The following is a 16,943-nucleotide window of genomic DNA, read 5'->3' on the forward strand; positions in this document are numbered from 1 at the left end:
AGGTTACTCGGGGTCGGCATTGGACACAGCGCGCATGCGCAGATAACAATCCGAGAACCGAGCGTGGGAACGAATTCGGATGGAGGGGGATGCTGGGAGCTGGAGGGTCGTCGCGACCCCCCAGCTCCCCCAAGCTCCCCCAATCCTTGCAAGGTCGGCGCTCCGGTCACGTCTGCATCGTACATGTTTCCTGATTTTAAATCTCCCAATAAATAAATTACTGCCAACAGCCCGTGAGGTGCGGATCGCCGCTTTTACCGATGGCGTCTCCCGAGCACGCAGTACGCGATGGCGACCGTGGCGACGAGCAGCACGGCAGTGATCACGCCATCCATTTCCCCCAAGAGCCGAGTTCCTCCTCGGGTTCTGCTGCTCACAAAGTTCATGGACCCTCTTTAAAAGCTCCACCTCGGGTTCCCGCCTTTTCCACTCTGGCCCCGCCCCTCACGTGAGCCACTTGCGTTTGTTGTTGCACGTAATACACTTCAACAAGGGAACTTTGATACTCCAGGACTTGTACAAGGGGACTTTGATACCCCAGGTCTTTCACAAGGGAATTTTGCCATCTTGAACACCTTAATCTGTGTTGAAATTGTAATAATAATGAAATTTAATAATTACCTTCGCCACCGAAGGTGGACGAAGCGTTACGTATCCACCCAAGGAACCAAGTCTGGTCTCAGTTGGAAACAAAATGGCCTTCACCGAAAAAGGAGGTGGAGATTTTGAGTTCTGGGAGACCTTTCTCCCACATTCTGAAACCCGTAAATTAAGACAACAACCAATGAGAGAAGCCCAGAGTACATCAATAAATATCCAAAATGTTTAAGAAAATTCCCCTCGCTGTGTTGCGACAAGGTTTGGTGTACCGGTCTACACAAAATATCTTCCACCCAAACAGTTAGAGCGGAGGTGAAAAATCCCTGTTGGACAATTAGGATTGAAACAGGAGTTATGGATTCGGTCTCGTCCATCCGTCCATCCGCCAGTGCGCCTGCAACCATATCTCGGAGATGTATAGATCTAAGATGGCCGACTGGCAGCCAATTTGTTACTTAAACGTGTCCCCAAAAATTTCTCAGACATGCATGGACCGATTTTGTTCAAACTTGGCAAAAGCACAGCACATGATGGCATGTACACGTGCACGTCACTTAATTTTGAGATCTGATCAAAGATGGCCGACTGGTGGCCATTTTAGTTGTAAAAAAACAAGACCCAAAGTCTAACAGCGGCGTAGCCAGGCTTGTAAATAATTTTAATAAACCACAAACACACATGATTAGCTTATTAAACAGTCGCTAATGCTGCCTATGACATTAAACAAAGAAATTTGGAGGAATCCAGACATCCGTGAGGTAAGTTTTACTTCCAGAACTGAGGAAAGATCTACTGTAATCTAGATTTTACCCCACAAGGGTTGGGTACGTACCGTTTTGTTGCAAGAGACGTAACGCCGATGCTTTAGATATTTGATGGTCATTTTAAGAATCGGTTTGTTTGTGTTTCACACTGAATGAAAAACGTGAATGTAGAGCATGGCGATTATGATATATGACAGGTTCGATGATATGTTCGGCATGAACGGCATATAAATCAAAATGGCGTCTGTGGAGAGTCAGCCGTAGTACCGCCGTAATGACATCAGACGTAATTACATCACGCTGTTATGTGACCAAATCCTCAGCTCTGATTGGTATGCGTTTGAGGGGACATACATACATACATACTGTTACATATTTATGTGAATGTATGTGAATTACCATTCAGGTCTTTGCTTATCCATGTGTAGTATATTAAGGGTTGTTGTGATTGGAGGGTCAGGAGCCCTTCTGAACAAGTGGCCGGAAACGGAAGTGACCGAAAACGGAAGAGGAAAAGACACGAGGAAAAAAGGACGAGGATTCTTCTTCCTCGCCCCGCACCGACGAAAGGTGGGATTGATTGCGCCGTGTGGAAAAGCGGCGTTCCGAAGCCCGCCTGGCGAGAGGAATCACCGGGACGTGTACCTGCCCGGTGGAGACGTCAAGTTGACGTGGGGCCGTGCATCGACCCCGCGTCTGGCACCGTTCCCAACACCGTCTAAAAAGACGCGTACGGGTCGCCCGTTGGGGCCTAACACGCCTGGCAAGCGGCGTGGGGCTTTTGGCTTGCTTTCCCGTCCCCGCGTCGCGTGGCCGCGAGGGGCTGTAGCCGGGGTGCCGGGTACGATACCTGCCCGGTGGAAACACGTCCACCCGGGGTTCGTTCAACCGCCCGAGTGCGGCGACGCCGACTATCATCTTGGTCAGGAGGGGCCCAGAGACATTGTGCGGGACCGAGACCAAAAGGGTGTCGTGAGTACTCACCGGAACACACGTATATAAGATGGCCATCTTACTCATAGGGAATTGATTGTGGCTGGGGAATTGTTGATGGTAGTGTATTGTTGATTGCTCGGGGAAAATCTCCGTGGTTGTGTCATTGAAATATTGTTGATGGTTGTGTATTGTTGATTGCTCGGGGAAAATCTCCGTGGTTGTGTCATTGAAATATTGTTGATGGTTGTGTATTGTTGATTGCTCGGGGAAAATCTCCGTGGTTGTGTCATTGAAATTGTATGGTATCATTACCATTGGAAATATATCCTTGAACATCAGTTGTCTCCTGGGTGAAATTCATATGGATTGCGTGGCGAAAGCGCATATATAATACAGCTTGCTGGCGGAGTTCCTCTCACGGTCCGGGGGTCACCGAGACCAGGTATTCACCGAGGGGACCACGTAACAATACATATACATACATACATATACATACATACATACATACATACATACATATACATACATACATACATACATACATACATACATACATACATACATAGTTACAGACGGACAAACACTGTTCTAGACGGATTTGCCCTATGAGCTACGCCATAAAAAATCCGATATTGAAAGCGTCCTTAACCATTTCTCGGACATGCATTTACCGATTTTGTTCAAACTTGGCACAAGGACAACACATGAGAGTACACATACATATGCAGAAGATTTCATTTTGTAATCTGACCAAATATGGCCGATTGGTGGCCTTTAACTCCGCACAGCAAACTTACTAAAACCACGGGGGCGATGACATTTCATGTATTTTTCTCCCTGTTTAAGACGTAATAAATAGACAGGCCAAAGGTAGTAGAGATACAGAAACAAAAGCAAAGTGCAGAATAAAGTGTTTAATAGCTTCAGAAATGGGATTCTAAAAACCTCTTCACCGTATAGAGTACCTCCTGCTGACACACGTGCAAGACTTGTGAGTTGTTCCGTAATTACGGAACAACTCACAAGGAGGAGAGATGAGGAAGGAGGAGAGATGAGGAAGGTGTTCTCTCTTTCCAAATGCATCCTCTGAACCAACAAATCCCTCTTTCTTACCTTGCAAATCCTTGCAACTTTGCCGCTTCAATACTGCCAATCTCTACAAATACATCTCCGATCTGACCCTTCAAATCCCCCTATCTGCTCCGACAAATCCTTGCTCCTCTGCCTTCTCTATTCTGGCTCCCTAAATGCATCCCTTTTGTGAGCCCACATACAGCGCTATCCGACCCTACAAATCTCCCTATCTGACATCCCAAATCTCTGTCTATGGCGAGTTTGCATTGCACAAACATCTGGGCCTGCAGCCAAGTCAAACAAACTCAAAATTGCATAAGTCTCCATTGTATCAAAAACCTCGATGACTTGTTGCAAACTGTTTTTCATTTCTTCACTGCAAGAGTAATATTCAAAAGTGGTGCAGTTAACCACATGTAGAGTTCAGGCAAAAAGTCGATGCTGATATGGTTCAAGAAATAACAGGAAAAAAGGATTCCATTACGATTATGGCGGTGGACTGGCAGGATGGTCTGCGAGGTACGCACACACACACGAGGTACGCACACACACACACACGAGGTACGCATACACACACGAGGTACGCACACACACACGAGGTACGCACACACACACACACGAGGTACGCATACACACACGAGGTACGCACACACACACGAGGTACGCACACACACACGAGGTACGCATACACACACGAGGTACGCACACACACACGAGGTACGCACACACACACGAGGTACGCATACACACACGAGGTACGCACACACACACGAGGTACGCATAAGTCGTCTAGCCGAGGTTAGAATCCCAATCCAGCTATGAACTGTCATTCTGGTGTTTCACAAGGGCACGGTGATTCATCAATGTGTGTGCGATCCCTTGGATGAATGTTAACCGGGCATCAATGTGTGCGCCGTCCCTTGGATGGACGTTAACCGGGCATCAATGTGTGCGCCGTCCCTTGGATGGACGTTAACCGGGCATCAATGTGTGCGCCGTCCCTTGGATGGACGTTAACCGGGCATCAATGTGTGCGCCGTCCCTTGGATGGACGTTATCCGGGCATCAATGTGTGCGCCGTCCCTTGGATGGACGTTATCCGGGCATCAATGTGTGTGCCATCCCTTGGATGGACGTTATCCGGGCATCAATGTGTGTGCCATCCCTTGGATGGACGTTAACCGGGCATCAATGTGGGTGCCATCCCTTGGATGGACGTTAACCGGGCATCAATGTGTGTGCCATCCCTTGGATGGACGTTAACCGGGCATCAATGTGTGTGCCATCCCTTGGATGGACGTTAACCGGGCATCAATGTGTGTGCCATCCCTTGGATGGACGTTAACCGGGCATCAATGTGTGTGCCATCCCTTGGATGGACGTTAACCGGGCATCAATGTGTGTGCCATCTCTTGGATGGACGTTAACCAGGCATCAATGTGTGTGCCATCCCTTGGATGGACGTTAACCGGGAATCAATGTGTGTGCCATCTCTTGGATGGACGTTAACCGGGCATCAATGTGTGTGCCATCTCTTGGATGGACGTTAACCGGGCATCAATGTGTGTGCCATCCCTTGGATGGACGTTAACCGGGCATCAATGTGTGTGCCATCCCTTGGATGGACGTTAACCGGGCATCAATGTGTGTGCCATCCCTTGGATGGACGTTAACCGGGCATCAATGTGTGTGCCATCCCTTGGATGGACGTTAACCGGGCATCAATGTGTGTGCCATCCCTTGGATGGACGTTAACCGGGCATCAATGTGTGTGCCATCCCTTGGATGGACGTTAACCGGGCATCAATGTGTGTGCCATCCCTTGGATGGACGTTAACCGGGCATCAATGTGTGTGCCATCCCTTGGATGGACGTTAACCGGGCATCAATGTGTGTGCCATCCCTTGGATGGACGTTAACCGGGCATCAATGTGTGTGCCATCTCTTGGATGGACGTTAACCGGGCATCCCGTCTGCCGGCATTAGTTGTTGGATGTGAAGAACCGCACGGTGTCCTTCACAAAGAGTAGGCGAGCTATCTCTGTCATCCTGGACAAATTCCAAATTCCTTCTCTGACTTCCTGTATCAGAGTGGCGATGGAACAAGGATTGTAGTCGAGTAATTGCTTCGGCATCACCAACGGCCTGCATAGGGCATACTGCAGATGGTGGACAAAAAATGGAGACCTCAGGGTACACAGCCCTATACTCTGGTTTTTCCATTTCTTTGGAGCCACCCTGGTGTTTCTATTCCAACCCTAACTTCTATGCAATGTATGGGGCCACCTCTTGAAATGTGCAAATCGCTTCCTGGCAATCCTCTCATAAGCGGGCTGTGGATTGAGTCCGGTATTAAGAGCCAGCATGGCCACAAGTGGAGACCTCAGTGACTTCAAACAGGGTGTAAATGTTGGTGCGCATTAGGCAGGCGCTTCAGTGACAAAAGATGTGGAAATTGCTAACGTGTTATGAGGAACTGTCTCAAAGGTGATGTCATCCCAGGAAAAGAAAGGAAAGCCATCATCATGGAAGGTCAACATTTGGCGGAAGTTCATACTCGACAAGCGTGATTCATGAGAATCCTGCATGCTGAGTTCATTGCAGATCGGACCGTGAGCATCCTGCATCGTCGGAAACAGTCAGAAGGGAACTTAACAGGACACGATACCATAGCCGGGTTACTATGCACGAACCCAAACCCAGTTTTGTCCGTCGGACTGACACATGGTGAAGCTTGATTCATCACTCCAGAGAACGTGTTTCCACTGCTCCAGAGTCCAATGGCGGTGAGTTTTACACCACTCCAGCCAACGCTTGGCATTGCGCATGGTGATCTTCGGCTTGTGTGCGGCTACTCGGCCATGGAAACCCATTTCATGAAGCTCCCGACGAACAGTTGTTGTGCTGACGTTGCTTCCAGAGGCAGTTTGTAACTCGGTAGTGTGTGTTGCAACCGAGGACCGACGATTTTTATGCGCTACATGCTTCAGCACTTGACGGTCCCGTTCATGCAACCTTCACATACATGGATTATTCTTACGAGTCCTTACGGATCGCCAACTCGTAGTCAATCACAAGCATCCGTAAATAACTCGCTGGTATCCGTAGATAACTCGTCACAACTCGCAAAAACTTTTGACATGTCAAAAATCATCTTCCGTTATTTACGGATGCTTGCGATTGACTACGAGTTGGCGATCCGTAAGGACTCGTAAGAATAATCCGTGTATGTGAAGGCACCCTCAGTAAGCTTGTGTGGCTTTTCACTTTGCGGCTGAGCTGTTGTTGCTCCTAGTCGTTTCCAGTTCACAATAAAAACACTTACAGTTGACCGGGACAACTCAAGCAGGGCAAAAATTTGATGAACTGACTTGTTGGAAAGGTGGCATCCTATGACGGTGCCACGTTGAAAGTCACTGAGCTCTTCAGTACGGCTCATTCAACTGCCAATGTTTGTTTATGGAGATTGCATGGCTGTGTGCTTGATTATATATACCTCTCAGCAATGGGTGTGACTGAAACAGCCAATCCACTAATTGAAGGGGTGTCCGCATACCTTTGGTCATGTAGTGTATATATTAAATGTAGTTCCCACAAACATTACTGAGAAGTCATAAATAAGCTTCTCCCCAATCCCACCCTGATGTTTTTCTTTTTTCGTGAACCGCTACCCAATATCTACATCATTTTAATTTCTGACAGGATGGCACAGAGGTAGCACACATACTATGCCTTTGAACTGTCTGGTCTGGTGTAAATACCTGACCTCACTATTGGCATTCCGCAGATAAGGCGTTGCGTCACAAAATACACCACCCCTTGGTTGGACGTCCAGCTGGCCGGTGTCCCGTTTGCTAACACTAATTGGTAGGTGTTAAAGATCCCACGATTTGTTTGTGAAGACTAGGTGATTTATCGCCGGCAGCCTGAATAGAGCAAACCACAAGTTCCTGCGGAAATCAGCTTTAGTTGAACGTCGGTCCGAGAAAACTGGTTTGTGATAGACTTGGGGCAAAACTTCTCCCATGAACACACACTACAAGAAGGTGGGAATAATTGGGTCCGTTAAGGTGTAGTCGTAGTGGTAGTGGTAGTCGTAGAAGTGGTAGTGGTAGTGGTAGTAGTGGTGGTGGTAGTAGTAGTACTCGTAGTGGTAGTAGTAGTGGTAAAGGTAGTGGTAGTGGTAGTGGTAGTAGTGGTCGTGGTAGTAGTAGTAGTAGTACTCGTAGTGGTAGTGGTAGTAGTGGTAGCAGTCGTGGTAGTAGTAGTAGTGGAGGTAGTAGTAGTAGTGGTGCTAGTACTAGTGGTAGTAGTTGTACTAGTGGTAGTGGTGGTGATAGTACTAGTACTAATAGTGGTAGTAGTGGTAGGGTAGGCGTACTAGTAGTGGCAGTAGTACTAGTAGTAGTAGTAGTAGTAGTATTAGTAGTGGTGGTAGTAGTAGTGGTAGTAATAGTAGTAGTAGTACTCGTGGTAGGAGCAGTAGTAGCAGTAGTGGTAGTACTAGTAGTAATTGTTGTGGTAGTGGTAGTAGTAGTAATAGTAGTAGTGATCCACATTACTCTAATATTTAAATGATGAGGGGTGCAGATAAGTGAATTGATAAAAAATGTGACACACAAATCAGGCCACGGGGCAAATCTAAAGCCCAAACAAGAAGTAATGTGAGCAACTAAAGGTGCCAAGAGACCCACATAAATGATCGGCGTGAGGAACAGAGGAAGCCATATAAAGAATGACTTTCCTGATCAAGATGAAGGTTGCGTGCTTCGGGGGAATGTGAAAGACTACCCTTTGCTATCTGATAGCAGTTTCAATTCCTCTGCATCGTAAATAACCAGTGTTCTCATAAAACGAACAATCCAGCGGCTCGTTCAGCCACAAGCCTGTGGTTGAAAAGCAGGACGACGTTTCCTGGAAAAATGAAATGCTCACAGAGCAGAAATAAAATGTCACACTGTGATAAAATGAACTGAATCCTCTCTGTTTTGGAATCTAGCAACACTTCCCTATCAAATATGTCTCAAGGTCTTGTTATTTTTAGATGTTATTATTCATGTTGTTTTCCTCCTTGATGCTCAGGCTCAGTTTATTTCCTTATTCCTTATTTTCTGCCTACAAATGCACATTCATTCCGGAACTAGAGAGTATTCCTAACAGCATGCACATTTCTGTACTCGGGGGAAACTTTGCACAACAAATGAAACATTCCCAATATTTGCCAAATATTGCCTGCAATGTCCTCTTTGAAATTCCGTCATCGAGACCATCCACCTAAGTATAACATGGCAACCTACAAGGCCTTCATTCTCAACTTGGTGGAGTACTGCTGTCCCCTTTGGGCTGGCGCCCCTGCACCATGCCTTGCCCTTCTCGATGATGCCGTTGAAAGCGAAGCTCTCAATATCAACGCAATCCCTCGCGATGCATCTCGGTGTCTGGGCCTGCTGCAGTCACGTCACAGACAGGTGGCCTCTTTGTAATCTATCGCCTCCTTTTTGGTCTTGCACCCTCTGCCCTCTCTTGTCCCTAAGTATCTGCAGGGTGCACACAGTCTGCCAGTAACCATGATACACATATGTAACACACACACATTTGGTCGGGCTGTTGCGCATGCTATGTTTACGAGGAAGTGGCTGAGAATGGGGGCAAAAGGTTGTTACATCTACTAGTTTTGTATATAAATCACAATTGTTAACGTCATGAGCAGTTCCGAAGGTCCTTGAGGTCGATGAGACGATCTTGACAAAAGGTACAACAAATGACAACATTCAACAGCTATGGCCCCAATGATCCAAAATGACCTGCTAGTTGCAATCCAATTGCAAGAAAGGCAGAGCAGATTGGCCCTTGCACTCGCCGTCATTATATCTACCCGATGAGATGGTCAATCTTGTGCCATGGACAATTTTGATCCCGCCTGGACAATGGGACATTGCTAGATTCGGGCATTTACGTACTCAATGATTAGCAACTACAATAGACCTTGCGGTAGTAAAAATCCTCCATGACATCCTCATATTAGTTCATTTTCTGTAGCTGTGCCTAATTCAACAAATGGTTATCTGTATGGCCAACTGCCAAGTACAAGTCTCTTCACTAAAGACCGTCTGGACAACCCTCCCATCTACTTTCTCAACAATCCTCTCCAAGAAGTTCTGTCACTCAAGCTTTTGGGTCTCACTATCTGCCATGATCTTTCCTGGGAAAACCACATTTCCAAGCTGGCCTCCAAAGCCAGTCGCCGACTGGCATCCTCCGTCGTGCGAAGTCCTTCCTTGGCACGCCTGAGCTCCTCACCACATACAAGGCTTTCAATCCGCAGCTCAATGGAGTACTGCTCTCCCCTCTGGCCTGGTGCTCCTGCCTCACACCAAGCTCGGCTTCACGCTGTTCAAACCAAAGCTTTCAGAATCATTGGAATCCCTCGCAATGAAGCTTATTCCGAGGGCCTTTCACACTCTCACCACAGGCAGGTTGGTGGTCTTTCAGTCTTCTACTGACGCCTCTCTGGCCTTGCTCCCACAGCTTTGTCTGTGCTCTGTCCCACAAATATTCCTGTATGATGCACAAGATCTGTCAACTCCCATCTTCTGGTGAAACTGCCAAAATCAAGACTCCATGCTCACCTTCACCTTTTCATACCTCTTTTCTCCTACCTCTGGAACAAACTCCAACACACTCTCTTCAATCCCACTCCTCCCTCCAGGTCTTCAAAACAACTGTCACCACCATCTCTTATCTTCCCCCATCCAAAACCTTGATATTTTCTACCCCCATTAAAACACCCCAAATCCACCTTTTTCAAATTCCAATTTCTTTCCTGAAACTCCTTGTAGTGTCCATCTTGTTTATCCCGTGTACCCTGGCCCAGCCCTCTCCCTTCCACAGATCTCCTGATGTCTCTGTTCTCTACTGTTGTTGTACTTCCCTCTCTCTCTTCCCTTCTTGTCTTCCACTCCCTTTATTACATGTTTTATGTGTTAGCTCTTACACGAGCCTCGACTTAGTATACAAAAAAAAGTCAACATTTTTGCACGATACTTAAGGGAGAGGAATTTCTTCTTATTCCCTTAAGTCATCATGGCATTGATGACTGGCAGAAAAAAGCCTTTTGCGTCTTTTTGCTCGCAGATCTATCCAGTGGCCGTAGCTAAAAACAACGTCGTGGTAAACCACAACGCACCCTACTGCAACACCAGACGCGTGCACCTGCCCTGTGGGGGAAAAAAATACAAGCACAAAAAAAGGACGTGTGTGAAAATGATATAAATGAGAGCTCTGGAAATATAAAACACTGAGTGTTCTCAGCGCTTTGGAGACATTGAATAAAGAGTAAACTTCCAAACTTAGGAATTCAGGTTGAAGGGAGACAGAGATAGAAGTAGATATAAAAGTGTCTCCTCTGTGAATAAGTTCTTTGCATTCAAATATTCATCATTGCGTTTGTTGGTGTGTGATCACAAGCCAAACTCTAGGGTTTTTATTCTTCTGTTTGTTTCGATTTGAATCTTTCATATCGAAGCGTGACCGGACACGATGAAATCCACGGTCAGGGCCATCATTCGCACGCACATCAAGGCGAAACAGTGGATGACACCTGTCTTTAAAATCGTGCGATACGTGACAACTGGAGTTGGTAATGGAGAAAAGGTCAATAATTCTGAGCTAGCAATGAAATGAAGAAGAAGAGGCCAGGAATACAAGCGTTACGCCGAGGTCCCCCGTTGGTGAAGTGATGTGATTTGACAAAGTGGTAGACGCAAGGCGGCCATCTTGGATTTTGACATGGCGACCCAATTTTCAATAGCGTTCTTCCTTATGCGTAGATACACCCACACACCAGATTAGAAGTTAGTAGCCGGCGAAGCCGGTGTTGTCAATAAACGAGTACGTATTATGTTGAAAACCTGATTATGCCTTGGCTCGAGAATCCGAAGCGCAGTGGACGCAGCCATCTTGCGGATGCGGAAGTATGCATAACAAATTTAAAACGTTCATTAGGAGTTTCTTTCACCCGTCATTGTTTGATTCACAATCTTATGCACCTCCAATGTATTATTAAAATACTTTAAGACCAACATCGGCCCACACGGGCCTGGTTATCTTCAACGAAACGCGTCACCAAACACCGGACCCAATGAGATTCGAGCATTTGAAAAAATATTTCTAAAATGAAATCACTCACTGGATGGAGTGCTGGAGACAGCCATCGACCGGATGCGGAAGTTTGCATAAAACAATTGCGAAAAAGTTCAATAGGAGTTTGTTTCACCCGTCGTTCTTTGATTCACAATCTCATGAAACCTCTAATTAGTAATTAAAATACGTTAAGACCAACCTCGTTATCTTCAACGAAAATCGTCATCAAACACCAGAACCAATGAGATTCAAGCATTTGAAAAAATATTATTACGCGTTTCGGACGGTGAAAACGGCGTCAAATATTCTAAAATTGACGAAGAATTATTTTTTAGAAATCTCGCGGCTGTACGGGATAGTTTTTCACGGCCAGAAATATGGTATAAGCGGTTTACATATTTAGTTTAGAAATACGGATAGTTTTTCACGGCCGGAAATATCCGAAGTTGAGATGGAATTCACCGAATTAATCACTGCAAGCTAACGTCTTCTGGTGGACGAAGCTGCCGTGCCCGGAGAGTCAGAGAACCAGCCCTGGCGCCTGACAGCGACTGAAGTTAGAAGACTACACACTTACTGTGAAAACGTATGTTAAGCCCAGTTAAAAATAGGCCTTAAGCTAGCACATCGTATAGTTACTTCATTAAGCTTCTTGTGACATTTATTGTATTATGCAGGTATTGCCATTGGGGAGGACTGTCTGCTCTTCTCTTTTACCAAGTCTTACCAGGTACGGTACCTACTACACCTACCTACTACCAACTACCTACCTACTACCAACTACCTAACCTACTGATGCCATGGTGATGGGTAAAATAGTGGCAAGAGGTATGCAGGTATTGGGGAGGACTGTCTGCTCTTCTCTTTTACCAAGTCTTACCAGGTACGGTACCTACTACACCTACCTACTACCAACTACCTAACCTACTGATGCCATGGTGATGGGTAAAATAGTGGCAAGAGGTATGCAGGTATTGGGGAGGACTGTCTGCTCTTCTCTTCTCTTTTACCAAGTCTTACCATGTACGGTACCTACTACACCTACCTACTACCAACTACCTAACCTACTGATACCATAGTGATGGGTAAAATAGTGGCAAGAGGCTTTGGCTTCGCCGGCTCATTGCGGCTTTGCAGTCGGTACTAGTAGTTCGTTTATTTTCCAAGATATTTCGCTCACAAGGTTCAGACATATATATGATGGCGGCCATCTTGAATTTTGACGTGGCGACCCAATTTTCAATAGCGTTCTTCCTTATGCGTAGATACACCCACACACCAGATTAGAAGTTAGTAGTTCGTTTATTTTTCAAGATATTTCGCTCACAAGGTTCAGACATATATATGATGGCGGCCATCTTGGATTTTGACGTGGCGACCCAATTTTCAATAGCGTTCTTCCTTATGCCGAGATACACCCACACACCAGATTATAATTTGGTACTTCGCTTAATTTTCAAGATATTCCGCTCACAAGGTTCAGACATATATATGATGGCGGCCATCTTGGATTTTGACGTGGCGACCCAATTTTCAACAGCCTTCTTCCTTATGCCGAGATACACCCACACACCAGATTATAATTTGGTACTTCGCTTATTTTTCAAGATATTTCGCTCACAAGGTTCAGACATATATATGATGGCGGCCATCTTGGATTTTGACGTGGCGACCCAATTTTCAATAGCCTTCTTCCTTATGCCGACATACACCCACACACCAGATTAGAAGTTGGTACTTCGCTTATATTTCAAGATATTCCGCTCACAAGGTTCAGACACACATGGCGGCGGCCATCTTGGATTTTGACGTGGCGACCTAATTTTCAATAGGGTTCTTCCATATGCCTAGTTGAACCCACACACCAAATTAGAATTCGGTCCTTCGCTTACGCACGCACCCACGCACGCACGCACATCCGCACGCACGGACGGACGGACGGACGGACGCACACACGGACGGAGGACAAAACCATAGTCCCCCTTTCGCTCCACCGTGCGACGGGGGACAAAAATCTGGCAATCGACATCAAAGAAATGGGCAACCTTCAAGGAGTAAATGTGCAGCGTACATGGTATTGTAGAACAAGCAGGGGAACGAGCGGGTGAACGAGCGGGGGAACGAGCGGGTGAACGAGCGGGGGAACGAGCGGGTGAACGAGCGGGGGAATGACCGGGGGAACGAGCGGGGAAACGAGTGGGGGAAACGAGCGTGGGAACGAGCGGGGGAACGAGCGGAGGAACGAGCGGGTGAACGAGCAGGGGAACGAGCGGGGAAACGAGCGGGTGAACGAGCGGGGAAACGAGCTGGGGAACAAGCGGGGGAACGAGCTGGGGAACAAGTGGGGGAACGAGCTGGGGAACAAGCGGGGGAACGAGCGGGGGAACGGGCGGGGGAAACGAACGGGGAAACGAGCGGAGGAACGAGCGGGGGGAAACGAGCGGGGGAACGAGCGGGGGAACGAGCGGGGGAAACGAACGGGGGAACAAGTGGGGGAACGAGCAGGGGAACGAGCGGGGGAACGAGCGGGGGAAACGAGGGGGGAACGAGCGGGGGAAACGAGGGGGGAACGAGCAGGGGAAACGAACGGGGAAACGAACGGGGGAACGAGCGGGGGAACGGGCAGGGGAAACGAACGGGGAAACGAGCGGGGGAAACGAACGGGGAAACGAGCGGGGGAACGAGCGGGGGAAACGAACGGGGAAACGAGCGGGGGAAACGAACAGGGGAAACGAGCGGGGGAACGAGCGGGGGAACGAGCGGGGGAAACGAGCGGGGAAACGAGCGGGGAAACGAGCGGGGGAACGAACGGGGGAAACGAGCGGGGGAAACGAGCGGGGAAACGAACGGGGGAAACGAACGGGGGAAACGAGTGGGGGAACGGGTTGGGGAACTAGCGGGGGAACGAGCGGGGGAGCGAGCGGGGGAACGAGCGGGGGAACGAGCAGGGGAACGAGCAGGGGAATGGGCGGGGGAACGAGCGGGGGAATGGGTTGGGGAACAAGCGGGGGAACGAGCGGGGGAATTTTTTTGTAGGCTTCCCCAAATCTGTGCCTCGAAACAATCCTGTCTCTGAGCTCTGCAGGGAGTTCCTTCGACCCCATGGCTTGGTTTTTGCTCTGATATGCATTGTCAGCTCTGAGACCTTATATACACAGGTGTGTGCCTTTCCAAATCATGTCCAATCAATTGGATTTACCACAGGTGGGCTCCAATCAAGGTGTAGAAACATCTCAAAGATGATCAAGAGAAATGGGAGGCACCTGAACTAAATTTCAAGTGTCAAAGCAAAGGGTCTGAATACCTATGTCAATGTGATATTTCAGTTTTTTCTTTTTAATAAACTTGCAAAACTTTCTAACATCCTGTTTTCTCTTTGTCATTATGGGGTATTGAGTGTAGATTGATGAGGGAAAAAATGAATTTAAACGATTTCAGCATAAGGCTGCAACATCGCAAAATGTGAAAAAAGTGAAGGGGTCTGAATACTTTCTGAATGCACTGTAAATGCTTGACGTCGCAAAGTTGAGTCAACAGAGATAACAATACTTGCAGCCAAATTCGTTGGTTACGTATACCTCCCGCAAGGCAGGACCTTCGCCTGTCAAAGCAAATCTTGTTCAGTGAGCTCAGCATTGGCAGCCGGAAGAGCGATTGTCCCAAGCAACGTTGGATGGGCTGTATTAATTAAGCAAGATCTAAAGCTCTTTGGGTTGAAAGATGGCTGGTATGACTCGACAGTGGACTGCAGCGAGTGGTTGAATGGAAGAAAGCTAGCGAAGCAGACCCTGCATGACCGGTCCAGTGACAGACAACAGTGCTGCTGAATTAGACGAGCTAGATGTGTGTAGGATATCCACCACATAACTGCTAAATATTGTGGCAAATGCAACAAAAGGACAACCCAGCACCCCACACCTTCCAAATGAAACCAAGAATAATGTGAGCAAATATTTAAGTGTCTTCATCTCTTTGAGACCATCGGGATGACAATGTGGAGGGCCTTAAGGTCTTAACATCACTGGTACATTGCTTATTGGTGTGTGTGTGTGTGTGTGTGTGTGTGTGTGTTTTTTGTATTGGGCACAACCGTTAGCCAAGCACCAATGAGATTCCACATATTTTCATAAACAAATGATAACAGCTTGCAATGGCAATCTCAGGTAAAGTTGAGCAGGTGTGTTCGACTTTGTGTTAAATTAAATGGCTTTTACAATGAATTGATAATAAGCGATAAACCTAAAACAACTGTAACACCAACAAGTCAGGAGACGACGATGGTTCACGAGCGAGTGGTATTCAATGACAAAGGATGGACTATAACCGAAACAGGCCCGGACTGGGGGGTCGGGGGCCCACGTGGCAGGTGTCGGCCCCCGACATGCGGTGTACATGCCTATTTACAAAGGGCCCCAATGCGCTGCGTGCGCAGGCCTTTAAGAGCCAGCGGTAATTAATTGTGTGTGATGCTGGCCTGGAAATGTCAAAACGAAGGTTACTGACCTTGAAATGATATAGAAAATAATGTATTTATCTGTTATGAGACTAGTTAGCTACACAATACCGAAAATTTGGTTTGATTCCGACAACTTTGAAAATTTGACCTTTGTGACCTTCAAAGGTCAAAACGAAGGTTACTGACCTTGAAATGAGACAGAAAATAATGTATAATCAGTTATGAGGTTAGTTAGCTACACAATACCGAAAATTCGGTTCGATTCCGACAAGCACCTTGGCGTGCGAGCACCTCTTCCCCCCTCTTTGCGAGCAAAAATCGAGCACCTTGGCGCTAGACACGTGACATTGGCCGAACCAAATACCGAAACCCCTGTCAGATTCCATCAAACCCCTCGGAGAAGATGTAGCTTGAACTCGATTAACCCATAAAAAGACATCTTTTCGGGCGTGGCCCCGCCCACAATGGGCGCAATACGCCCACTCTAGGCAGGACACAACTAGCTCATGATATCAACCTCCCACCCAAGTTTCATCAAGATCGGATGATATCATCGGGTAGTTATGCTGCGGACAGGCAGACACACAGACACACACCCATGACGACTATAGTGGTCACTCTGTTTGATAACTCGTGAACCAAAAAACCGATGAGGAAATGAAACATTTGAGAGCAGGGACATCGGGAGATCTGTGGGAGGGAGAAGGCTTGGGGGGAGGACGCACGGGAAGGGGGGGGGGGGGGTGGGAGAGATATAAAACACATGGACACTGCTCGGACTTCCAGGAAAGAAGTCGGTATTTCAAAAAAGTGGATTTGGGGTGAATTAGGGGGGGGGGGGGGGTAGAAAAGATCAAGGTTTTGGATGGGGGAAGATAAGAGATGGTGGTCAACAGCTGTTTTAAAGACCTGGAGGGAGGAGTGGGATTGAAGAGAGTGAGGGCGCTTGTTCCAGAGGCGGGAGAAAAGGG

The 16,943-nt window shown here is 47.4% G+C and overlaps 1 protein-coding gene across 1 annotated transcript in view; it reads right to left on the reverse strand.

Moving 5' to 3' along the window:
• Positions 1-550, reverse strand: part of LOC137423055 (cytochrome P450 7B1) — a 177,137-nt gene extending 176,587 nt beyond the window's left edge. Inside the window, exon 1 of the mRNA XM_078774738.1 lies at positions 259-550. Within this exon, the coding sequence (XP_078630864.1) occupies positions 259-386 (128 nt within the window). The 5' untranslated portion in view covers positions 387-550. The remainder of the gene's footprint in view (positions 1-258) is intronic.
• Between the last annotated feature and the right edge of the window lie 16,393 nt (positions 551-16,943).

Source organism: Myxine glutinosa, chromosome 3 (genome assembly GCF_964187855.1).
Source record: "Myxine glutinosa chromosome 3, kmMyxGlut1.1, whole genome shotgun sequence".
Taxonomy (NCBI): Eukaryota; Metazoa; Chordata; class Myxini; order Myxiniformes; family Myxinidae; genus Myxine; species Myxine glutinosa.